General features: G+C 38.9%; 3 protein-coding genes across 8 annotated transcripts in view; 2 read left to right on the top strand and 1 right to left on the bottom strand.

Annotated features, from left to right (window-relative positions):
- Positions 1-3081: 3081 nt before the first annotated feature.
- The window catches only part of LOC117434703 (uncharacterized), a 67277-nt gene continuing 44648 nt past the window's right edge, over positions 3082-25710 (bottom strand). For 2 of the 4 annotated variants that reach the window (XR_009309191.1, XR_009309193.1), the window contains 2 exons: positions 21615-21665; positions 16519-17143 (listed from right to left, as the gene is read on the bottom strand). Coding sequence is in view for 1 of the 4 variants with exons in the window: in XM_034057318.3 (XP_033913209.1) it covers positions 3599-4159 (561 nt within the window). In the remaining 3 variants the exon portion in view is untranslated. Of the gene's footprint in view, positions 4589-5718; positions 6024-16518; positions 17144-21614; positions 21666-25710 lie in introns of those variants that run through there. The other 2 variants (XM_034057318.3, XR_009309192.1) reach the window with 2 other exon arrangements.
- Positions 6933-10140, top strand: LOC117434701 (von Willebrand factor C domain-containing protein 2-like). Of its 2 annotated transcripts, none has more exons than XM_034057316.3 (3): positions 6933-7852; positions 8700-8829; positions 9678-10140. In XM_034057316.3, exons 1-3 carry the CDS (start codon positions 7490-7492, stop codon positions 9881-9883), a joined length of 699 nt encoding a protein of 232 aa, XP_033913207.1. In that variant the 5' UTR covers positions 6933-7489; the 3' UTR covers positions 9884-10140. The 2 variants fall into 2 exon arrangements, with proteins under 2 accessions (XP_033913207.1, XP_033913208.1); XM_034057317.3 differs by lacking the exon at positions 9678-10140 and adding an exon at positions 9550-9667.
- LOC117435106 (zinc finger protein Aiolos-like) overlaps positions 11653-25710 on the top strand; it is a 33650-nt gene continuing 19592 nt past the window's right edge. For both annotated transcript variants that reach the window (XM_034058053.3, XM_034058054.3), the window contains exons 1-3: positions 11653-11838; positions 19895-19948; positions 21078-21197. In XM_034058053.3, the coding sequence (XP_033913944.3) occupies positions 11832-11838; positions 19895-19948; positions 21078-21197 (181 nt within the window). In that variant the 5' untranslated portion in view covers positions 11653-11831. The remainder of the gene's footprint in view (positions 11839-19894; positions 19949-21077; positions 21198-25710) is intronic.

The raw sequence follows: 25710 nt of genomic DNA on the forward strand, positions 1-25710 counted from the left end.
TAATCTCAAAAAACATATAATGTTCCATATTAAAAAAAGTTTGACTGGGTGAAATAGTGTTCATTTTTGGGATTTATTTTGTGTTAATATTATCTTTACTTTCGTATTTGTTTATTTGTGGTATAAATCTGGCGTGCCCAATCACAGTCCTGGAGGGCCATTTCACTCCAGGTTAAAAAATAAATGTGAATAGAATGGAGAAAACTGTGAGCCATGATTGGGGGTCTAATTAAATAATTATTCTGATTCGTTTAAATGAGGCATGTGTGTATACAAGTATGCAGCTAGGCTGGCTGTTAATGAGTGCTCCCCAAAAAAAGGGACTGTATATTGGTATTTGTTTAATGATCATTTGTTTTCCTTTATTTCTTCATTAAATAAAAGTACTTGGTAGTGTCGCTATTTCGGTGGCTGCCTGATTGCTTGCATCTGATCCTTGCAGTTGGCATAGTATTTTAAAATGATCTTTAGCCTGGCTAATTATAGAAGTTCATAGTAAATTGGGGGCTATTAAATATGTTTGCAAAGCAAATCAAAATCTTACTTAGGCACACACGATATATATTTAAATCTATTAATGTCTTTGTGATCTCATTTACTGCATAGCTAATGCTGTAACAATCTACCATTCTTTTTTATTGAAACCTTCAGGCATTGTGGTGTGGAGTCTATTTATCCATTTATTTTCCTTTATTCTTCTATAGCGTACACCATCTAGTTATATTTCTAATAAAAACTACAAACTGTAGGTCTTTATGTTATGTAAATGTTTTTGTACAGTTTTGAATTATTGGTTCATTTACTTTTTTGATAGGTGATTCTGTATTATTTCATGGAATGTTATACCTTGTCTCTCCTACATATCTTTACTGTGTTACATTTATATAAAACAGGTAACATGTATCTCCCTGTTGCAATTTCATACACAGACACCCTCACATGCCCGGGTTTGTGTTCAAAGCTCTTAGTTATATCAAAGTGCATCAGCCTTGTGACTAGCAGGATGCCATCACTGTGTAATGTGATGCTTTTTTTTTTTTTTTTTTTTTAATAGGCGTGCACTCTAATCCATGATTAGTAAATGTTTCTGAAAGTTTACAACCATGACAACAGCCACTCTGAAGAAGTTCCCACAGAGTCGTGGGCTAATCTCATTGTAGAGTGGTCAAGGAAAGAGAATATATATATGTGTGTGTGTGTGTGTGTGTGTGTGTGTGTGTGTGTGTGTGTGTATGTGTGTGTGTGTGTGTGTGTGTGCGTGTGTGTGTGTGTGTGTGTGTGTGTGTGATGATATTCCATTCCTGGTTGCCATGGGAGGAAACAGACATGTGTGTGCCACTGTGTAGCTCCTTGATCTGTTTTGCACTTACCTCGCTCTTAATGGATGCACTAATGGGAGGGTTGTTGAGTGTGTGTCTGCCCCCTGCACTTCAACACAGAGAAAAGTGATCTTCTCTCTCCATCTTCACGGCGCCAGGAGACTGTATAGAAAGCAGCTTGGAATAGCTGCCTCTCTCTCCTAGTTCAGCACATGCTTGTAATATATTGGCTACACTGAAAGGTTTTTTTTTAATGTGGTATAATACAGCACCGTTATGAAAGCATAGTATAGCATAGGAAAGGCATAGCTAAGAACATATAGAACATAGCATAAGGAAGCATTGTAGAAATGCAAGCTTTGATAAGCATTTTAAAAATGATGCATAGCAGTGAAAACACGTGGTGGAGATGAAAAGTATGTAAGTTGCCATTCAGAGATTTTTTAAAACGCAAATCTGTCTAAAAGTAGCATGCATTTGTAGGTGGAAATGTTTATGGTGGTGGGTGGGGGTCCTGATTAGATACAGGTAGTAAACCTTAAAAGTTATTTATATCATCTTTGAATAAAGGAAAGGGTGGGTGCTCAAAGGGTCAACTAGAGCAGGGTTTCCCAATCCTGGTCCTGGGGACCCACTGTGTCTGCTGGTTTTTATTCCAACTGAGTTCTTAATTACTTAATTAAACCCTCAATTGAACTGATAATTTGCTCATTTAGACATGTTTACTTGTTTTCATCTTAAACACTTGCAGATTTCAAGTTTGCCGTAACATTTTATAAGTAGCTTGAACTCTGCAACTCTTTGAGAGCTGAGAGCAATTTAAAAAGGTCTAATTAAGCAAATTATCAGCTCAATTAAGGGTCTATTTAAGTAATTCAGAGCTCAGTTGGAATGAAAACCAGCAGACACAGTGGGTCCCCAGGACCAGGATTGGAAAACTTTGAACTAGAGGGATCGGAATCCAACCCCCATTATATTCTGTTAAGCAAAAACACGTTCAGAGCAAAAATGCTGCATTGCCCAAAACTGAGCAACAACATGGTACATTGTCTTACGATGTGATATTGCATTCTTTCATGTCAATGTTAAAACCTTTCGTACTTCAGCAAATTGTGTGATCTACTTATTGTTCGAAATAAAGATAGCGTAGCACCAGGAAATAACATTTTAAGTATACTTGTAGATTAATGTGTATATATATATATATATATATATATATATATATATATATATATATAAATCATTGGTGTATCATGAAACATTAGTACCACCTTGTGGTAGTTGTGTTTATTGCAGATAAGCAAATCAAACACTGAGCCGTGAGTCTGCATGAAAAATGTAATGTAAACACGATCTTTTGTGTGTGTGTTATTGCTCTTTTTTGTTTATTGATTGATTTTGCCTAAATAGGGTGTTGTTCTGTTAAGTACTGTACAGTATTTTACTGGCAAGTGTTGGATACGCTGCCAGAAATATGTTTGCAATAACCATTGTGCGTACCAGTAACCAGTAATAAGAGAAAAGGCTGCTTCACGGCAGTTGGTTCCCAGTAGATTCCCTATTTAGTGACAGAAAGTCATACACGCAGTATATTTACACAGACAGATTTCCTTACCTGAGGTAAAAAGCATTTCCTGTGTTTTTCAATGCGTGAGCCACGCTGGTAGAAAACATGCTGGATTTTAGTTTTAGGTTTTGATATGCATTCCCCATGCTTACAACAAAGTAAAATAAAAATCAACATAGAAATGAAATACTGTAGATAATTTATTTGAATATTGATGACAATAAGTACAAAAGTAAGCAAGTTGCTATACAAGAAAATAGATCTTTTTTTTTTTTTCAAAACACAAAATATTAAAACACATTCACAAAAATGTAATGTAATTAAAAGTGCATAGTAAGATTTATTTTAATTCATGTTGTCAATATTTCTGTACAATGTAAACAGTATCTTTAATTTATAGGTAGTTCAGTAACCCTTTTTTCCTAACAGTGCTGGGTTTATCAAATAAAAATTAAGGAGCAGAGACCAACTTTGATTTGCACTGTACCCTATTGTGCAGTGTATCTCAGTAGCAAAGAAAAACAAATTGCATGCAGATCTGACCAGATAGCTTTGCATGAATATTTGCATTTCAGCAGGATTATCATGAAACAGGTTACACACTGCAAAAGAATCCACTTAAAATAAATAAACGAGACACTCTCACCCAGCAACACCTCATACGTGAGTTTAGAAAGTCTTCTATTATCATGTAGTAAAGAAAACATCCCTGTTAAAATCTTCTTGTCTTCTGGAACCGTGTGACCATCTCAGTGAGTCTCTGTATGCCCTCCACGATCCCTTCCCCGTTGACCGCGCAACAGCCCTGCACCTGCCATTCGTGGCCTCTCTGCTTGCTCAGTCCCATCGCCTCCACAAGGTCAGTGGGGCTGCGGGCTCCTGGCAGGTCCTGCTTGTTGGCCAGGATGACGAAGGGCACCTTGCTCATCTCGTCATGGTTCAGGATCCCCTCCAGCTCTCCTCTGGCTTCATCAAAGCGCTCAGGGTCAGAGCTGTCTACCACGAAGAGCAGCCCCTCCGCGTTCATGTAGTAGTGTTTCCACAGAGCCCTGATCTTGCCCTGGCCGCCCACATCCCACACGGTGAAGGACACGCCTCTCATAGGTTCCACAGTCTCCACGTTGAAGCCGATGGTGGGGATGGTAGAGACGGCTTCATTGAGCTTCAGTTTGTACAAGATAGTGGTCTTTCCCGCAGCGTCAAGCCCTAGCATGAGGATCCTGGCCTGCATGCCATAGAGTGATTTGTAGATTGAGCTGAATAGGATTCCCATAGTGGTCTGCTGTATTTTTCTTGAGTCTGTATCGAGAAAAGACTTCTTCTGTGTTGGAATGCTGCAGTGGAACAAGACTGCTTTAGAATAAGCTCTTTCTGCAATCTCAAAACGCTGGAGCAGAACAATACAAATCTTCAAACTCTCTCTGTTCTTCTTCCGAGTTCTACGCTGTTGCTTCAAAGCGATCTCTTCTGCTAATCCCGAGTCTGTGTCCTTAGGAGAAATGTGTTGCTCTGTTGAGTTCTCCCAGTCTTATTTATACGGCCTGGGTGACTGATAAAGTTCCACCTGTACAGTACTGACACAGTCTGAGCTTCACTTCCGTGGTTACAGCAAATCCCCTCAGGCCACTTGTCTCTCTGTTTTTGTTGTGCTGGAGACTGTGATGCAGGAAACCACACACTGGAAGTTTTTAACAGTCAGGATCTAAAAGGAGATTAAAGGGCAGGTAATTCCTCAATACATTAATCTAAAATGATTTTGTTGTATGTGTTTAAATATTACGTTTAATAATTTACTGCAACTAACTATAGGTATGTTGTTATAGTGTATGCAGTCAGAATAACACACAGTATTTATAGCTATAACAATATAATCCGCAGTTACTTGTTACTTCAGAGGTTTACTCTATAGTTCTCTTTCATTATTCTTGGCAACACAGTAGTCATTGTTATAAAGAACGAACAGCAGTCTAACTTCACACAACTCTGCATATATGTTTCCCAATGTACAGTATGTCACATTCACTTCAGTTAAACTACAGCTGTTATTCAATTAGGTTAGTATGCAGTTGCTCATATATGAACTGGTCTGGAATGACGTTCATCACCTCATTTCCTTCCAGCATCACAATCAACAGCACAACCACAAGGCACGACCCTTGCCAGGTGACTAGAATCAACCAATGACACGGATGGATATAAAAAAAAAACAACGTGACTCAATGTTCTCTTTTTAACCCTCTCAGCACTGTGTAACCATACAGCTTAACTTGTCATGTCTTTAGTGGTGTAAAAGATACAAAAGAAAAAGTACCATACGAACAAATTACTACTTAGTAATAATAATAATAATAATAATAATAATAATAATAATAATAATAATAATAATATGAACAAAAGGCAAGATTCAGAAATATATTGTGAGAAGTGTTGAATTTAAATCAAGGGAAGTAATGTTAAAACTTTACAATGCATTAGTAAGACCTCACCTAGAATATTGTGTTCAGTTCTGGTCACCTCGTTACAAAAAGGATATTGCTGCTTTAGAAAGAGTGCAAAGAAGAGCAACCAGAATTATCCCAGGTTTAAAAGGCATGACAGGCTCAAAGAATTGAATCTATTCAGTTTTGAACAAAGAAGACCACGCGGTGATCTGATTCAAGAATTCAAAATCCAAAAAAGGTATTGACAATGTCGACCCAGGGGACTTTTTTGACCTGAAAAAATTAACAAGGACCAGGGGTCACAAATGGAGATTAGATAAAGGGGCATTTAGAACAGAAAATAGGAGGCACTTTTTTACACAGAGAATTGTGAGGGTCTGGAACAAATTACCCAGTAATGTTGTTGAAGCTGACACCCTGGGATCCTTCGAGAAGCTGCTTGATGAGATTCTGGGATCGGCGCACAATTGGCCGAGCGTCGCCTGGGGTTGGGGCTTGGGTCGACCAGGGTGTCCTCGGCTCTCCGCGCACCACCGGTCCCTATAGCGTGGCTTGGCGCCTGCAGGTTTGCTTGTAAACTGCCCACAGCTGGGTTGTCCGGAGGGGACTGCACGGTGAGTCTGCAGTCGGCACACGCTTCGGAGGACAGCGTGTGTTCGTCTTCGCCGCTCCCGAGTCAGTGGTGGTAGTGGTGAGCTGAGGGTAAAAATAATTGGATATATGAAATTGGGAGAAAATAATAAAAATAATAATTGGCGATTACTAAAAAAAAAAAAAAAAAAAAAAAAAAAAAAAAAAAAAACAACCAGTTACAGAACAAAATAGCCAGTTGAGCCTCAGAAGGACTAGCCTGGTATTGGTAAGTGTCTAGTTTGTATTGTATTGTATTGTAATACAGTATAAGCCATGAGTTTCACTGAAGATACGCAGTTTACGGCTACATCTGTTACATTTTAAAACACAAAAAGAGGATTTCAGCAGTTCAACAAAAGGTATTGATGCCTGAACTATACTGAATAAAATACATAAAACAACGATATTAAAAATGTAGCAAGCCCTTGCTCCATACATTCTTACTTCAGTACATGGCACACACTTTACAGAATTATCTAGGCTGCAGGTCCCTGGCTCTCAAACAACTGAAACAGAAAAAAAAGATTATTTGCCATATCCTGGTCGACAGCTGCCTTGCGCTCAGACGTTAAACTGTCGTTTATGTAATACATGAGAGGCATCTTCCCACTATACTGATTGAGTATGCTAAGATCTATATATACGGGTAACCCTCTAAGTATTATGACGTGTTAGCTATCACGCATCAGCATTTGTGAACAGAACTTTGACTACAGTAGGTAACAGATGACCAGAAAGCGTGCTGTAGTTTGTATTAATGTCTCTGTCGACATCATCCCCGGCCAGTTTAACATAGACTTGGTCCCCGGCGTCTGGTGAACAACATGCGCTTTTTGTTTGTTTGTTTGTTTGTTTTGTTTTGTTAAAGGCAGTGTTTTAGGTTTTGTAAAACATGACATGCATGGTTGAAACCAACAACAAAATCAATTTGCAATCATAGCAATGGGCTGACAACCTGATTGGTTCAGAAGCGTCAATAATCTAGCTTGCGGAGGAACACGTTATTGTGAGATAAAAAAAATTAAGAAAGCAGTAAAAGAAATGTTCAAATATCCAAAAAATGCGCATGCGTATTTTTGTCACTATGCGACTAATACATTTTCTCAAACAAATGTTGTGTATTAATCGTTTAGTTTTGCAGTGTGAGGGTTCTTCAGAAGCTCCAAGCCTAGGTAAAGAAGAAATTGAAAGTTGTTTTTTAATAAATTAATGACATGTATTTTCGTATATGCAGCTGAGTTCACACAGATATTGAAAGTGTGGATCGGTAATGGCATTAATTAACTATTGCCCGGGACCACAGTGACACGATGGAACAATTTCAAACTGAACGTGATAAAGCTGAGTTCTGTGTTTAATTGGGCCGTGATCTTCACAGATCATACAGCTTTGCAATACTTGATTGGCGTTGAAGAATCACTGAACCCAGTTGGCTGTGATTGCATGTGGTCATTCCATGACAGTTCAGTCAGTTGCTGTGCTACCAGTCTGGACGGCCAGTGCGAGCGTGATATCACCCATTGAAAACGATGCTGCTTGACTTTCCTGCGCCCTACCTGTGCGTTTGTCTCCAAGTCGTCTGCTTAACTTGGGTCAGCTCGGAGTATTCTTCACAAAACGAGTCCGAGTACGATTTCGGGGATTACCGAGGGAAGTGGTGCCTGGATGACAATGGATTTGTGTATAATATTGGAGAGACGTATTACCCGGCTCCGACCGCTTGCCCCTGCACTTGCACGGAAGAGGGCCCCCTGTGCGTAAAGCCCCGGTGTCCGCGGGTTCACCCGCGCTGCACTCGGCTGAGATTCAAGTCCTGCTGTCCGTACTGCATGGAGATAAGGGACGTATGTGAGTACGGAGGGAAGACGTACAAGTTGCTTGAAGAGTTTGAGGTAATTACTATTACAGTTACCGTTACCGTTACCGTTACTATTAGGATTACTATTATCATCATGCCTAGTCCTTAACCCTGTAATGACCACGCATTTTTTAAATGTATGTATGTAACTAGATTCATTTTTTTGTACCTGTCCATCAACACGTACGGTAGTGTACTGCATATGAAACATTCTGGCTTGTGAGGTCGGATTTAAAAAAAATAAAAATACAGAAGGGTGGCTGAAGCACTGTATCAGATAGGATACAGAAATGGGCAATACTGGGTAATAACGATATGCTGTATACCCTCCACCTTAGAGGTATGTTAACTAGACTATAGATAACCTTTTCATTTCAAACGGTGTTTGTTGTTGATGTTGTTGTTGTTATAAACTTTTTTTTTTTAAAGCCTAGAATTATGGAAAATGTCCTTTATATTCTTTGTATGTAAGCCATTTTTCAGTTGAGTTATTTATGGCTATTATTATTATTATTATTATTATTATTATTATTATTATTATTATTATTATTATTATTATTATTATTATAAAAGTACAGCAAATGCTTCCATTTAAATGTATCATCAAATCTATTAACAGTATAAAAAAACGTTTTAAAATGTTTTTTTTAAGATGGTATAAAAACTTTTTTTTTTTTTTTTTTTTTGGTCCACTATCATGAATCGCATTCATGCGCCACCCCGAATAGAATAACACCACCTTTGCTCTTTCCGCGTGTGTCAACAGATCTGCTTTGTACGCTGAATAGGCGCTGTTCTATATTCTATTACGCACGTAAGCACCAACAAAGAGAATACTGACAGTGACGTCAGAACAGTGATTCGTCTTTGGTGTGTTGCAGCTATCGCCCTGTGAACGATGCCGTTGTGAAGCAAACAGAGAAGTGCACTGCATGGTTGCCGAGTGCCCATCCCTCCTTTGTGTGGACCCAACATACGAGCCCCGCCACTGCTGTCCTATCTGCAAAAATGGTAACTGCAACAAAAATGGTGGTTCTTAATTCCTGCACCCTTTAAACTTATAAATATGCTCTGTGCTGAATCTCTGGCCTCTGTATATTTAGTTGTAACTCAATAGAGCTATTTGATCCCATAGAACCCTATTTAGGGGTTCTAGCATTTCCGGGTACTGTACAGTACAGATGAGGAAACACAAAGCCCCCTTTTTCAGGGATAGCGGCTTGACACCTGGTTCCTGGGAACCTAGTTTGAGGTTTCTGTATCAAACCCCAAGTCTCCCCTGGTGCGCCGTGCAGTGGCCTGAAACCTAGTCCAAGCTACAAAGTGGCTTTGTGTTCTGTCAGCTTCTGAAGCATCAGATGACGTGGGGTCGTGGGTTCAATCCCAGGTGAGGGACACTGCTGCTGTACCCTTGAGCAAGGTACTTTACCTAGATTGCTCCAGTAAAAACCCAACTATAATTGTAAATACATAAATAAATAATGTGAAATAATGTATAATGTGATATCTTGTAACAATTTTAAGTTGCCCTGGATAAGGGTGTCTGCTAAGAAATAGAACAATAATAATAATCAGATGATGGAACCCCTAGTGGTTCTATTTAGAATCTTTTATATTAAAACTCTATAACATATCAATTGATCTGTATGCAGAAATGGTTCTTTAGAGAAACCAAACCCAGGCTTGCATATAGTAGACCAGCTAATCTTTTTTTTTTCCTTTTCTTCTTAGATCAGTAGTGCAGTAGTATATATTACAGGCACTTTCTCAGTGTAAATACAGATTAAACAAACCGTGATGTAAATGAGTCTGATGACTTGTGGAACTGTCAGCAGTAAGGGCTATTTTTGCCTTCACAGGACCGAACTGTTTCGCGGCAAACACCATCATCCCTGCGGGGGTGAGAGTGGAGGTGGATGACAAGACTGTGTGTTTTTGCTCACACAAGGACGGAACCTGGGAGACGCAACACCAGGCCACCTGCGTAAAACGCAACAGTGCAAACAAGCGCCAGAGAGAGCAGATGGAGACCCAATTGCTCCCTGAGACGGAAGAGATACCATAGACACGCTGAAGGACAGTGTCAAGTAAAGTCATGCCTCCACTCGACAGCATGCTCCCTCCTGCGGGATCATAGCCCTTGCCCAGGACCGATCTGTGCATTTGTTCTCGTTTTCCTGCATTGAAAAAAATTGATTAAGGCTGATCCAAATTATTTAAAGAGAAACTGGCTACTGGTTTGAAATACCAGGGTTATTGTAAAGCATATTTTATGTAATGTATTCCACTGGTTGGTTAAATAAAGGACTAATACCCCCCTAATTGCAGTCATCCCATTGTCGCTTTTTTTTGGTTTTAAAATGTTGACACCAGTTACTTTATTTTATAAACGTTGTTTACGTATCTTATCTGGGGTGACGATTTACCTTAAATACAGGAAACCATGTATTTGAATTTAACACTATGTGAATCACCTTCATAACAGCTGCATGAAACAATGCATACCTCTGATCAGTGTTGGGGAGTAACACCTTGCATATAATGCATAATCTGATTACATTTTCCAGTAACTTATAACTGTAAAAGTTCCTTTTACAGACAGGTAACTAAATATGGCAACGCATTACATTTGATGTGAAAAACAAACAAAAAAGTTTTTACCCTTACTCATTCACTTAAAGTTTCCTCTGCTTCTCAAACCCCGGTCCTGGGCACCCCCTGTGTCTGCTGGTTTACATTCCATCTGAGCTCTCAATTACTTAACTAGACCCTTAATTGAATTGATCATTTACAGACACAGGGGGTCCCCCAGGACTGGGTTTGAGAAGCTCTAGCTTAGAGAATTGATAAAGAAACCAAATTTAATTGCAATCCCTGTAGTGTTAAAAGAACGTCCCATTCCAGTTTCAACCTGCAGCTGCAGCTGCCATAAAACGCCGACTAGAGGGAGCAGTCAGCTCACAGATGAATCGTGTGCTTCCGGCTGAACTGTCTTTACAGGAAGTGCTTGAAAAAATAGATAAATACAGGTTGAATGTTCCAAGAGCCCGTCTTTTAACAACAATGCACTTTTTATATGTTGTATTATTATCTTTTCAAATGCTAGACAAATAACAATGTATGCAGCTGTACCTGCAGCTGACCTGGGAATCTAATCAAACTGGACTGTCTACAAGTCCTGCTTACTGCTAAAGTGGTTATTGTAAAATAATAATAATAATAATAATAATAATAATAATAATAATAATACAACTAACTGAATGTAATTAAACAAAAACAGTCTGAACACTACAAAAATGATTTACCCCTCTCCCATTATTTAAAATGATGTCGGTATTAGTTACACCGATGTAATTTCCAGAAGTGTCCACTAAGAGGCGCTGTGTGTCACATACAGTACTGTACATGTTTTTTTTTTCACTTCATCCTAGGACGCGAATTCAAATTGTAAATTGTATAGATAGAGATGCAAGTGTAGACACGGGAGTAGGGTAGAATAACAGACACCATTTTGTATAAAGTTGCGTTTGTAGTTCGCCAAAAGTTGGGAACATACGCGTTTAAACGACAGCATAGTGAAGCGATGCTTTAAAAACACACACACACCAGTAGTTTCTGCACTGTTTAGAGGAGTACACAAATGTAAAAAATAACATTCGCGCTACACAGACTAAATGACTGTCCATATCTTGTGTTGGAGGTAATTACTGTGAGAACGGCATCTGCTTGGACCGATAAGTATTTGATTGGCTTCTTACGGACTCGAAAAAAAGAACATAGGAACAAAACAGGTTACTGTCGCTTTAAAAAAAAATAGCGAACTTTTCTGTTGCTCTTCCTGTGTCTTTAAGACGCCCGTCTCCTAGGGATGGCGTGTGACGTCATGCTTTGCGATCCAAGCACGGGCGTGGAGAAGGGAGTCAGTCTCCCACCAGCTCCGCGATCCACGGCAAAAGCGGCAAGTTTGAGAAATTAACACGCGTTGAAAGCAGCTTGAAGTAGCAGATGCAGGAATGTCAGGTAGGAATGGCTTAAGACATTTTCTGATTTGCAAAAAAAAAAAAAAATTGTGTGTACTTTCTTGAGTGCTTCTGAAACAGGTGTCTGGAACATTGTGTGCATTTCAAGTCTGTGTAGTATTTAGCACATAAGAAGATGCGTTAGGGCTGGTGCAGTTTTGACTGTATAAAAAAAGGGGTGTGTGGGGCGGGGGGGGGGGGGGGGGGTAATATACTAGTGCAGCGTTTAGTAACAGTGTGTTCTAGGTTTACTCAACACGTTTGCTAGCACACAGTAGAGAAAACGTTATAGGATTTCTAAAAATTAGGCTGGATTTTATATATTTTATATAAATGCCTTTATCGTTTGGTGATTCTCAAACTCTTGGTGCTGCATTGTACGTCTCAGAATCGAATTTGGGGGAGAATTGAACATCTCAAAATCATTTTCAAGTTGAAATGTTAAGAAAGATGGGTGTCAACAGTTATTATGTTTGATGTGAGAGTATTGATGTTTCTATGTTAATTGCATATTGTTACAGTAAAGGTACTCGCAAGGTCATAATGCTTGATGATGGTAAATTGCACTTGTTTTTGGAAGCATTTTGAGAACCAGTGCAAGTAAATGGGAATCTAAGTGTTGGCAGTTGTGAGTAGCAGCGACTGAAGCATCACGAGGTGGAAGCTGACCGTTTGGCTGAGCCGATTCAACCTGCAGTGCATTTTAAACCCTGTTCCGTGCACCTCACTGCAAACATAAGAACGTTAGCAGATTTTTTAGATGTGGGACACAGAGGACTCTTGTACCTCAAAGGGCTGAGGAGTTATTGAACAGTAGTTCTGTTAAGGTTTTTTGTTTGTTTGTTTGTTTGTTTGTTTGTTTTTTTAAAGTCATTTTGAATAATGAGTTATACCAAGATTGCAGTTTCATGAAACCCTTTCTCGACTGTTTGAGATAGGGCTAGACTTTGATTCGCATTTGTAAACTGTATTTAAACTGAGATAATCTGTATAAACCAAAAAATAGTTTGCAGTACATTTGTCTGATACGTCATAGATATATATATATATATATAATGGCTACATAAAGTAATGTATTCTGTATGGCACTTTCAAAAATTGGGAAATAAATATAATGTAGTGTATTTGAAGGTTAGAGATATTGATTTGATTGATTCATTCATTGATTGTTTTTCTATTCCCTAATTTAAGCTCTGTGTCTGTTCAGTCCGTTGTTGCTAGCTCTGTCCGTTTACTGCTTATTGATAAAATAGAGGACGCCACTCAGGAATAGCTAAGCATTTCAAAACCAATGCCAGTGTTAACTTATCTGTATCATTTGCAGCAAGATGAGCCAAGGAAGTATAAGTGCACACAGCTTATACATAAAATACATACTTCAATAAATCTAATAAGCAGTTCAGTAGCAGAATGAAACACACATGACAAAAATACACAATTCTTCTTTCTTAGTGCAGTGCATGTGTGTGTGTGTGTGTGTGTGTGTGTGTGTGTGTGTATATATATATATATATATATATATATATATGCACTGCAAAATTTCATGTGTGAAGATGGCCTTTGACATATGTGTGTTTTAACTGTGGTTTTCATCTTTTCACATCTTTTTTTTTTTTTTTCAATAGAAGTGTGGGCCTGGATATTTTAGGTACAGTTTGTGCTATGGGGCCGAAGTGATAAGACAGAACTATTTAAGTGAAATAAAGAGCATTGAAGTTGGTCCCCCCCCCCCCCCCCCTCCTCCCCCTCTCCCCCTCCCCCCTCACCGCTAACATCACACCAACCTACGCTGGAAAATATTTTACAGATATCATTAAAATCTTCACCCTGCTATTTGTTTTTTATGTAGGCAATGTCAAATACAGTATTAATTTTCATTAGGGCCGTCAAGCGATTAAAAAAATGAATTGCGATTAATCTTGATTATTACTATTATTATTATTATTATTATTATTATTATTATTATTATTATTATTTATTTTTTAGCAGAAGCCCTTATCCAGGGCGACTTACAATCGTAAACAAAAATACATTTCAAGAATCACAGTACAAGTAATAATACAATTAAGAGCAAGATAAATCCAATGACTTTGGTTCAAGCAAGTACAAGTGTGACAAAATACGATTCAATAATACAGCAGATAACAGTGTCAGTGATAGTTACATCAGGATATGATTAAATACAAAATACTACAGATTAAACACTTGGCAGATTACAGTACTCTGAAGTACAGGATTAAATGCAGTAAAATAGGGGGCAGATAAGAGCAAGTAAAGCGCATTTAAGGAAGGGTGGTAAGTGTCCAGAGGGGGAAAAAAAGAGGAGTTGTCTGAAGAGGTGAGACTTGAGGAGGCGCCGGAATGTGGTCAGGGACTGGGCGGTCCTGACATCTGTAGGAAGGTCATTCCACCACTGCGGGGCGAGGGTGGAGAAGGAGCGGGCTCTGGAGGCAGGGGAGCGTAGCGGAGGTAGAGCTAGTCTTCTAGTGCAGGCGGAGCGGAGAGGTCGAGTGGGGGTGTAGGGAGAGATGAGGGTCTGGAGGTAGCTGGGTGCAGTCTGGTCAAGGCATTCATAGGCTAGTACAAGAGTCTTGAACTGGATGCGAGCGGTGATCGGGAGCCAGTGGAGTGAGCGGAGCAGTGGAGTTGCGTGGGAGAAGCGAGGCAGAGAGAACACCTTCAGTTAATCTTTAATCACATGTTTATTTGATACAATTACTGGATCCATCTCATTTCAGTTTGTTTTATTACTGATGCTATTATTATTATTATTATTATTATTATTATTATTATTATTATTATTATTATTATTATTATTATCATCCAAAAAACAGACCAGCATTTTTTCCTATTTCTGGATTCTCTTTATAGTTTATATGTATTTACAATCAAGCCTTTGTTGTTAAATTGTTTGAACCAGCTGCTAAATCACAATGGAGTCAGTTTATTACTCACCTTACTTTACTCCTAAACTGCTGTTTTTCATTGCCATTTAATAATAATAATTATAATAATAATAATAATAATAATAATAATAATAATAATAATAATAATACTTTTTAATTCTCTTTTATTAATAACTTGAAATTGCCTAAATAAAACAAAACATTCACTGCGTAACAGTTATATTAATTAGAATTGCAAATAATATCATTTAAAAATAAATGTGGTTATTGAAATAAAACAAAGCTGCAATGTTAACGGGTCTGCAGTCGGTAGCTATCCAACAACGCTGGCTATAGTATCGTACTGAGCTTGACTCATGGGTTTGCAGCGATCCTGAATTTTTTAAAAGAGTACTCTGTCGAAACTGACGGGTTTAATTTGCTGTTGTATTGTTGTCTGTAGCAAAAGAACTACTAGAGTGTGTATTGAGAAGTGAAAGCATGTTTAGCACGCAGGTGGTACAGCAGACTGGCACAAAATGCGATTCCGTGACTAATTTTCTATTCAAACGATGACTACAATCCTGGCATGCACTAAAAAATAAGAAAGTTGGCATCTTTAACATGAACAGTTTCTTTATCTTTCATTCCCCCCCCCCCCCCCCCCCCCCAAGATTTATAGAAGCTTCAAAAAGCACCTTTAAGTAAATGGTGCATGCGAGCCCTATACACAAAACCTGAAGGATATGTTTCAGGAATGTTTTTGAAGAGCCTTCTCTCAGGTTAAACAGCGCTTTGAAAAGTATGATAAACTAATAAACCCTTTCTAAAACTGTAAAGGTTTTTAGTGAACGGCATACTTTTATTATTATTAAAAACAAAACAATACTAAACAAAATGTTGCAGAAAACTGTCCTTAAAGTTTAGTGAATAGAGCCCTGCATGTTCTGAGATTTCATACTGTCAATGTCAGCCCAGAAGAAGATGTGCACATTTGCAAAAAAATCTCAGTGTGCAGAAGAGACGTACGCGTGCTAAACAGAAGCCTACATAGTTTGTGCTTAATTTTATTAGTGCTGCACTGTTCAGATGTACCTGTGCTGGCTCTGTGGGCACAAAGTGAATAAACTAAACTAAACGTGAAGTGGGTATAAAGTTTTTAAGCATATCTGTGGTGTGCGGTATTGTAATCACTGCAAGTAAATGACAGCAGCTGCCAATGCATTTAACACAATCAGCCCAAGCCACTTTTTGGGCATTGACAATTAAGGGTAAAAGACGCAGCAAAAATGTTTGCAAACTTTCCCATTTGTGGAGGAGTTTTCTCTGTCTTAACGTGATACTGTGAACCGTCTAACCTATACAATTCAGTGTTTTTTTAATAGTACTGTAACTTTGAATGTTAAACACTGAGGCGAGAGTTATGCTTTCTTCTTGTTTATTTATTTATTTATTTATTTATTTATCTATCTATGTATTTACTTATTCATTCATGTATGTATTTATTGATTGGTTAACTAATACATTCACTGATCCAATAATGCATTTATAAATTATTATTTATTTTATGTCAATATATCTTGTTACCTAGTAAGTTATTCATTTAAATATGTTTTGTTGTCATACCCCTGCAAATGGTATGCTGTGATGAAACAACGCATAGCAAAGCGATGCACAGTGAAGTCATGGTAAAGCATAGGTAAGCGAGGTTCTGTACACATCAGAAATAAAGCCTTGTAAAACAACGTGGCTAACCAACCGTGGTATACAGCGGTACATTATGGGAAAAGCCTGAGGAAACCGTTGGAAAAAAGCATGGAAATTGACCATGGAAAACATTTACAAGACATGGAAGATTTATAATGAATACAGAAGTGTAAATGGTGGCATAGAAAAAGACACTGGTTTGAAATGAAGACACAGTTTATTTACTCAGTTTACAGGGAAACAGAACAAAATACAAAATAAATCAAAACGCCATAGGCAGTCCAAAGGGTTAAAGTCCCTCAAGAGTCCCTCTTGTTTCCAGTCCTTAGTTCCTCCGTTCTCAGCTCACTGGTAGCCCCAGGAATGAGCATCTGTGGTGAGGTAGAAAGGTTAACAATTCCCTTCTGTAGCCCTGGTCTGTCTGTCTGTCTGTCTGCCTGTCTTCCTTCAAGCCCCATCCACAGGCTCCAGGCAAGGTAGGTCCCTATATACTCAGAGGCTCCACCTCTCCAATCAGGCTGGACCTATAGACTACCCGTAAGGGTCCTTACCAACATGGCCACCAGAGAGCGGTTCCTCCTTGTATCTACCTGACCTCACAAATATGGCGGCCTTAAAGGGCTTTCTCTCTCCACCATCCATGTGAGGGGAGTCTGCCATTGACATCAGCGCCACCTATAGCCAGGAGGCCGGACGTGCTTCAGTACCTTCACCCTGTTACAAAAGACCCATACTTCCAAATGTAACTAACAATGAAAACATATTTGGAGTTACTCTATAAGGTCTGCTACCTGTAATATCATTTCCGATTAATACTCTGCAAGGAAGCCTTTTTAAGCGGGTCAAATACCACGGCATAGTGTACGAAGCAAAGGAACTGCACACCACCCATTGTTGTACTTTCTCATGACTTACAAGGTCTCAGGATACATGTGATTGATTTTCTCACTGAAGCAAGATCAAGTGGGAGGTGTGTTACTCAAATTAGAAGTGCTTTTTTTGAGAAGTATTGCTCGCTGCTTTGAAACTAGGCAAATTTTCTCAGGCTCAGTACAGATGTAGCCTAGCTCTCTTATCTCATTAAATCAATTCCTGCTTCTGTTTTTAGAAAGAAAAATGGGTGCCTTTTTTAGGAACATCTACATATTGGTACAGTACAGTTTAATTAGAAAGCAGTAACTTATTAAAGGGTAATACAAAACCTATATTAGAGGTCAGCATGGGTACCTGAAAACCCAGGTACCCGTCCGGTTTTAAATTACCTGTTGCTACCCGGGTCTCTTTTTACTACCCGGGTTTCGATTTATTAATTTCAGAATTTAAAGAAAATGTAGCACATATGACAGTATAGTTGTAAATGCGGGTCTCTGGTTGGTGTGATAAAGACAATGTTAAAACAAGCTTTGCATGAAACCTTTTCTTAACTGACAGGATCTCAGTGTTTTACAGAAAACAATAACACACAGCAAGAAGCAAGTACACCTCAATAATAATAACTGTGGCGACTGTTCTTCTCCGGAACTAAAATCGGAAACAAAACAACAAAACAACATCCTGTCGGGTTTGTGTCAGTGATAACTCTATGATCCATTAATAATAACCGTGCGGCTTCCAATATGGAATGCTTGAAATACAGTTATTGGGCAGTTATAGTTTCTTACCAAAAAGATCAAATAAGTAGCCTTTACTTAAAAATAAATAAAAAAATAAAATGTGCAGCACATTGAGTAAGTGTGTTTCCTCCTTTGAATGAAATATTTCCTTGGCAGAGTTTGCAAATTCCGTTTTTCTCCTGCTTGGTAAAGAAATTCCACCCAATGCTTTGCTTGGATGCCATATGTTTAGTGATCCATTGTGCTCCGGGGTTAAGCAGAATCACAGCTAGTGGTTAGCGACTTACTCCTACACAGAAGAGCATAGTTGATGTAGTCGTTATGTTTTACTCTTTACGATTACTTGGCATTATTTTGACAGTGCAAGATGACTAGATGTGCCAGCCAGTTTCTTGCTTGTGTGCAAAGAAGTTAAGGATCACATGATGAGCTTTTTCAATGTAAAAATAACAACTTTACATGTTTTTAGTTACTTTACATTTTGGGCTGAATTTTTAAAACTATTTACTCCAAACAATATGTGCAACTTTATTGCCTGCTTTAAAAAAAAAAAAAAATACTATTTGCGATTTTTTACGATTTGGATGATCGAGAATCTAGCTTATTGAGTCTCTTAACCCTTTCATGCACCTCATATGAGAACCGAGAAAAAACTCTCTTCTAGTCATTATATATATATATATATATATATATATATATACACACACACATATGGAGACACGAATGCATGATGACCTCATAAGAGGATGCCACTTTTCCTCATATAAAGCAATTTAACTGCAAAATGATTTTTTTTGCAGTTTGCAGGAGCTTCGTTTCCACGCGTGGTTGTGTTTGTGCAAAGTAATAGCTGTGTAACCACACGTGGAACTGGGGACTCAGCAGGGTTTTTAAAATGGGGCAGATCAAGAAGTAGGTTACTAAGTGTTTTTCAAAGCCTCTCACAGTGGGATATTCAATAGGTAACTGTGGTCGGGTGCCACCTTTGACTCATTTTAAAGAGGCCCGTCTTTTTTATTGCTCCCTAATAACAGAAAAATATTGATCTATTCAGAAAGAAGGCAATGTGGTACAGATTTCAAACAGGATATCTTGAACAGTAGGTTATGGTCTGTATATATATATATATATATATATATATATATATATATATATATATATATATATATATATATATATATATAATTTTTGGATGTGTAGTAATTGTTTGGAGCTATTTTATTGTTGTTTTGTTATTTTATTATGGTCTGCTTAGGTCTCTCTTTGTATTAGTGCTGCATTATTGAGATGTATCTGTGCTGGCCCTGCCTGCAAGCACAAAGTGAACTAAACTAAACTAATGATGATTGTTATGAAGAGCAATACCCATATAGATGGGTCATTCTAGCTCAATTGGACCAAATGCTTAGGAGTGGGTGTTTCCTTCATTTCCTCCAAAACTGTTCAACGGTCAGTGTTGTTTGCATTATTATTATTATTATTATTATTATTATTATTATTATTAGTTAGTCATTTAGCAGACACTTTTATCCAGAGTGACTTACAGAGACTAGGGGGTGAACTATGCATCACAACTGCTGCTGCAGAGTCACTTCCAGAAGGACCTCGGTTTTACGTCTCATCTGAAGGAGCACAAGGAGGTTCAGTGACTTGCTCAGGGTCACACACACACATTGAATCAGTGGCTGAGCTGAGATTGAACCTGGAACCTCCTGGTAACAAGCCCCTTTCTTTCACCACTAGACCACCACCAGAAGAACTGTGAAACTCCTGTCTCACCCACCTAGAACATTTCTAAAGGTTATATTTGTTAAAAAACTGATGATACTATTTATGCTTTTTTTTATTAAAGATAATTCACTGACAATGGAATCGGATGACTTGGAGGAGCAGCTGCAGTCTACAGGTAAACTAATAGATTACTCTCCTTAACTTCAAAAACACTCGACAAAACATGCAATGCATGGATCTTCACTTTGAACACGTTGACAAGCAGAACTAGGTCTCTCAGCTATGGAACTCCGGAGTTCATGAGTTTGTATGGATTATGTTTATTTGTTTCTTAGTGTAGGTTAGTTTGTTTTTTTGATTTTTTTTGGTATATACTTTTGTATACAAATTTGTAATTTCTTCATGTACTAGAATTAGATCAACAATCAGCTGTTAAAGGGCTGTGTATAAAAGAAAGCTAACTTAGTTAACTATTCTATTGCCTTGTTATATGTGATGAACATTAATGTATTCCTTTCTGCAAATTATTATTTTGTAACTAAATATTCCTTAGTGGGTAGCATGCCTGAGATCAACGGCTGTATATTCAGTTCTTTCATTTAGAAGTCAGGGCCTGGCTTTACATTTTGCTAGGTTTCTACTTACCTGTTACTCTGCTACGAAATTAACCATTACAACCTTAAGTTAATAAAGTGCTCAGTCTTCTGCTCAGTCTTTTCATTTAAGCGGCTCCCACAAAGTACACACAGATCTAGATTGTCGTAGTGTTACAGCGTGTCAGTGCGACACCATGATCTCTCTTGTGTTCTGTGCAGTAAGTAGGACTACGGTAAGAAGAGAAAATACACTGCGTTCATTTAGTTTCAATATAAAAATAGCCTTTTATTATTTCCGCATTGTACAGCAATGTGTGCAGAGAATGTGGCGGCATTGTTTTGTGTTACTGGTAGCTTATAGGCTACAGTAGAAAGAAAGTGCTCTAGGTATTGATTTGATTTTACTGCTGTACTGTATACTGCATAGGCTTACTGTACAGATTTATATTTTTTTACATAATGTAATGTGTCCAGAGAACCTGTCTTGTCTTGTCTCTACTCATTGCAAGAACCTATTACTATGAAAACCGTATGGAACGTCAGAAACTTTGAACACTTATCAATTACTAGCATGCCAGCTTCAGTTTTTGTTTTTCAAAGGCATCCTGTATCGTGTTTCCATTTGGGATGGGGGTTGATGAAGTGGGGGGGTTTAAGTTATTGTTTTAGGGAGTGTAAACCAATCAACTAATGCACTCTACCTTTCAGAGAGTCTGGATGGTCCCACGGACTTCTCATCTCAGCGACCCCTGGACAAAACCCACACCTCTGACACCGAGAAAGCGCCAAAGGAATATGTGGTTCAGCCCTCAGCTGACACGGATCAAGGTATGTTACCTTTAAGTCTGCCCCCATTCAGTTTCTAAAGTATGCCATCACTCCCTGTATAATGCCCTTAAAAAAGATTACTCTGGAATAGCAGGGCGAAAACATAGCAAAGTGCAAGAAAGCCAAACAAAAGCACAGTGAAAATCGTAGGTAGGAAATGGCAGATGCAAGGCTACAGAAGACTGGGCTATGATTTTTAACCAGGTATTGAGGAATCTGAACTATAGGTTTCTGAATGAGGTTCTGGTTTATTAAAAGTCAATTAGAAGAAATTTGGAAAGCACTTAGAGCTCTTGAAAGACTGTATCTTAAAGCCAGAGGAGTTTCTGCAGCTGCGTTTCCAGTTACCTGCTTTAAGCATGCAATGGCGGGCACCAAACCACAAAACAGTACAATGGGAAAATTACAAAAACTCACAAATTTCACACGCCTGGTTCCAGGGCTTCCTCTTGCTGTCTAATTAGTTTCCTGTGGGTTCAAAAAAAAAAACGAGACAGTGAGTTCATAAGATGACAAAGTAAGGGTGTCAGTGAAAAGACTGTGGGCCTCATTTACGAAAGGGCATGAAATTGACATTTACTGTCCCGTTTACTAACAACGCTTACATTGACCGAAAATTAGCGATCAACAGACGCAGCCCTCCGCAGGGGACATGCAGAGGAAACACAAACTAAAGCTGCACGCTGAGGATTCTAGTGGAGCAGCTTGATTTAAATTATAATACTTTGTTTGGTCCAGTGTTTTATTTAACTCTTCTATTATTTGTACCAATGTAATGAACTATAAAATAAAATTTGTGAAATTATAATATTATTCATGCTTAATATAAACTGTTATTTACGGTAATTTTCACTGCTCTATATATGAAAACTTTCATGAAAGTAATGGCTCCATGATGCCAGATAGATTTCGTCCCAGAAAAATAGTTTTAAATAGCACGCCTATCATTGTTAAAGCCTGGTTTCCAAACAAACTAATTATCACTCACTTTAAGGTGCACACTCCGATTATCGCCCTTTAGTAAATACAGTGACTAAAGCTCATCTCATTATTCAGAGCGGGAGCCTCATTTAAACACATTATCATGCATGACCATACCAATCACATATTCATTCTGATTACCATAGTGGCACAATTATTATGTGTTTATTTAGCAGACATCTTTATCCAAGGCAACTTACAGAGACTAGGGTGTGTGAACTATGCATCAGCTGCAGAGGCACTTACAACTACCTCTCACCCGAAAGACGGAGCACAAGGAGGTGAAGTGACTTGCTCAGGGTCACACAATGAGTCAGTGGCTGAGGTGGATTTGAACCCGGGGACCTCCTGGTTACAAGCCCTTTTCTTTAACCACTGGACCACACACCCTCAGAATACAATCAGTGTGCACCATAATATGCATAATACAATTGCAATGATAAATACGGAAATCATGAACATGCACACTAATTGAAATTATGATGCACCATAATGTTTAGTGCCCTTCCATTAACGAGTGTGTGTGCTGTGTCAAGCAGAGAAAAATGATAGAATTGATCTAGCATTCACAAAGGGATGCAAATAAGAACTGCCGCGAGGATTCAGTGTACTTTTAATGGAAACCGCCATCATGCTTACCGATGGCAGTGATGGCAGCTGCTTGCTGTGCTCTACTGGGCAGAAAGAAAACCTAGTTACTTCCCCGTCGAAAGTAACAGCAGCTGCATTGAAGCGCAGAGCCGTGGCATAACGTCTGTGTGGCGATCACAAAGTACTTTTGTATCAGGTAATTCACTGTTTCATTTGTCGTCCAAATGGCCGGGACATGGGCTTGCTAGCCAAACTGGTAACTGGTAGTTCCTGATGTGTAGGGCATTATTGCAATTCCATGTCACTGATGTGATATGGAGTGTGCATTTTATTGCTGTTTTATTTGTATTTTTGATGCATTGTGGGGTTTGTTTTCTACTGCTGAGTTGAGTCTGACTTATTTTCAGCCAGTCGTCTTGCAAGCATGCATGTGATCATTCCCAATATAACATTATTTATTTCTTAGCAGATGCCCTTATCCAGGGCGACTTACAATTGTTACAAGATATCACATTATTTTTACATATAATTACCCATTTATACAGTTGGGTTTTTACTGGAGTAATCTGGGTAAAGTACCTTGCTCAAGGGTACAGCAGCAGTGTCCCCCACTTGGGATTGAACCCACGACCGTCCGGTCAAGAGTCCAGAGCCCTAACCACTAATCCACACTGCTGCCCTAGTAGCATAACATGTGATCACTAAGACCATTGTACCGCCTGAAAATGAAAGAAGGCATTGCAATAACATTGTATCTTTCAGCAGCTCTCCAAACCATGCCCTATACACTGGAGTTAGCAGTCTACCATAGCCACCTGATCATTGAGTTACAGTTATCCGGCAGCAAACTCCCCATCCCCTAGAAACAGGAGAACATTTCAGGGCACCTTTCTACTTGTGAGATGTGTGGCTCATTAAAATATTGAGTCTATATCTTTTTAAGAGTTGGCGATTATCTATTCAGAGATACCCAGGTATTTAGTAAGTAAGCAGTGAGGAAACATGGGCAATACAATCCCCACCCCTAGTCCTGCTGTAAATCATTTGTCATAATTTGTGCCGATACTGTGTATAAGGTAAGGTTTTAAATTGTGGTGTTCAAGGTTCATAAAACTGAGCCTCGACAAGCTAATTGTCATCGGTTATTTTGGGGATCTGGAGAGGAGACTGTGCAGATCTCTGCAGTAAAATCAAGAGATCTAATAATAGCAGGAAGTAGGGGGAAATGGTTTGTTTTTCAAACCCACCAGACCTGTTACTGCTTGTCAAGTTAGATTTGAAGATTTTTTTTCCACCACATATTCTAAGTTTAAACAAAATGTTGCTATCTGTGCAAAAAGCAGTACATTTGTAACACCAGCTGATGAGTATATCATTGAGGTTTTTTTGTAAAAATAACATGTGGTAACTGATTGATATTACTAATAGGTACATTTACTCACAGCTCTCCTTACTCATAATCAAACCCCTTTGAAATACATTTAAAAGCCTGCTTACCAGGAAGATACAACACATACACCCTCAAAACAACTGTACAGCCTGGCCACAAGTTTTGCATCACCCTAACTCATTTTGCTTCATACAGTCGAATGAAACCTGCTGGAATAATGTCACGTTAACGTTTGAAATTACATACCGCTTTGTAGTTCTCCATATACTTAACAAAAATGTTAAAATGTGACATTTTTAAATCTAACATGAAAAACTACTGTACTACTATTATGGCTTTTTGGTGATATCATTTTGTAGTTTTATTTTGATTACATGATCTGAAATAAAACATCTAAATTGTGTTCATGTAGTTCTTTTTTTTTTTTTTTCTCAATCCTAAAATTCTAGATGATGCCAAACTTTTGGCTGTATCTGTATACACCTTAAAAAGAACTGTAAGTGTGTGTGTGTGTCTGTGTGTGTGTGTGCGTGTGTGTGCGTGTGCGTGTGTGTGTGTGTGTGTGTCTGTGTGTGCGTCTGTGTGTGTGCGTGTGTGTGTGTCTGTGTGTCTGCGTGTGTATGTGTTTTAATTTACACGTGGTTTATGGATGTTGCAGAGCAGCTCGCTCGAAGTTGAGGGAGGAGGGAGGTGTGTGTTTGGGGGGAGGGGGGGCTGTTTTTTTGAGGCTTGAGTGCAACCAGAAAGGCTGTCAGCCCCCTCGTCTGAGTGCTAGCTGAGGTTCCAGTGGTGCTGCTGAGCTCAAAAGGAAGAACCGCTTTTATCAGAGAGTTCAATCTCCCAACCCCAGAACAAGCCCTGTCTCTTGTGGAACTGAGGCTTATCTCACATCATCAGCAAGTGCTGCACTTGGTGAAGAGTTTAGCAAAATGCTGTTTCAGGCAGGGAACTCACTTTTTAAGCCAGAGTAAAATCCTAAACATCAAGCTTATAGTATGCGTCTCCATTACCAGAACATTCGTCAGCCAAATGGCTAGTGTCTCATTCATCATTCGATAAACAGTGCTGTACGTTCGATAAAGAGTTCGCCTCCTCCTCCCCAGCCTCCCCTTATGTTTTTCAGCTTCGTCTAACGTGGGAGGGCAGCTATCCTGCCCCCCCCCCCGCCCATGGCTTCCCTACAGTCAGTCTCTGCTGTGGCTTTCAACCCTGTAAATGCTGGAGGAGGGGGTCGGCGGTCAGGGTCTTTTTCTCTAGCGGCCCGCATCGCCAACTCTTTTTCTTCAGGAAATCGCAAATAGAAATATTTTTTTGTCTCAGCGCTGCTTTCCAGTGCATGTAAAAGAGCACACACATTTGGGAGAACCTTGCATCGAAAAACCACAGAGCAGACACCGCATAAGACTGAAGTTTCAGCTCATGCCTTCATCAGTGATGGATTTATGGAAGACAGAGAGAGAGAGCACAGTGATTCATACAGAACCTCAAACACTAAGTAATAAGCCTAGACATCTGGCAATCACAGGTAAATGCATGGTACATATCGAGAAA

This window comes from Acipenser ruthenus, chromosome 28, assembly GCF_902713425.1.
Source record: "Acipenser ruthenus chromosome 28, fAciRut3.2 maternal haplotype, whole genome shotgun sequence".
In the NCBI taxonomy this organism is placed as follows: domain Eukaryota; kingdom Metazoa; phylum Chordata; class Actinopteri; order Acipenseriformes; family Acipenseridae; genus Acipenser; species Acipenser ruthenus.

Excerpts from the sequence above, each read along its gene's own strand:
- LOC117434701 (XM_034057316.3), top strand. The coding sequence starts at position 7,490 with ATGCTGCTTGACTTTCCTGCGCCCTACCTGTGCGTTTGTCTCCAAGTC. Across the intron at positions 7,853-8,699 it reads AGTTGCTTGAAGAGTTTGAG|CTATCGCCCTGTGAACGATG; the intron begins GTAATTACTATT and ends GGTGTGTTGCAG. Across the intron at positions 8,830-9,677 it reads CTGTCCTATCTGCAAAAATG|GACCGAACTGTTTCGCGGCA; the intron begins GTAACTGCAACA and ends TTGCCTTCACAG.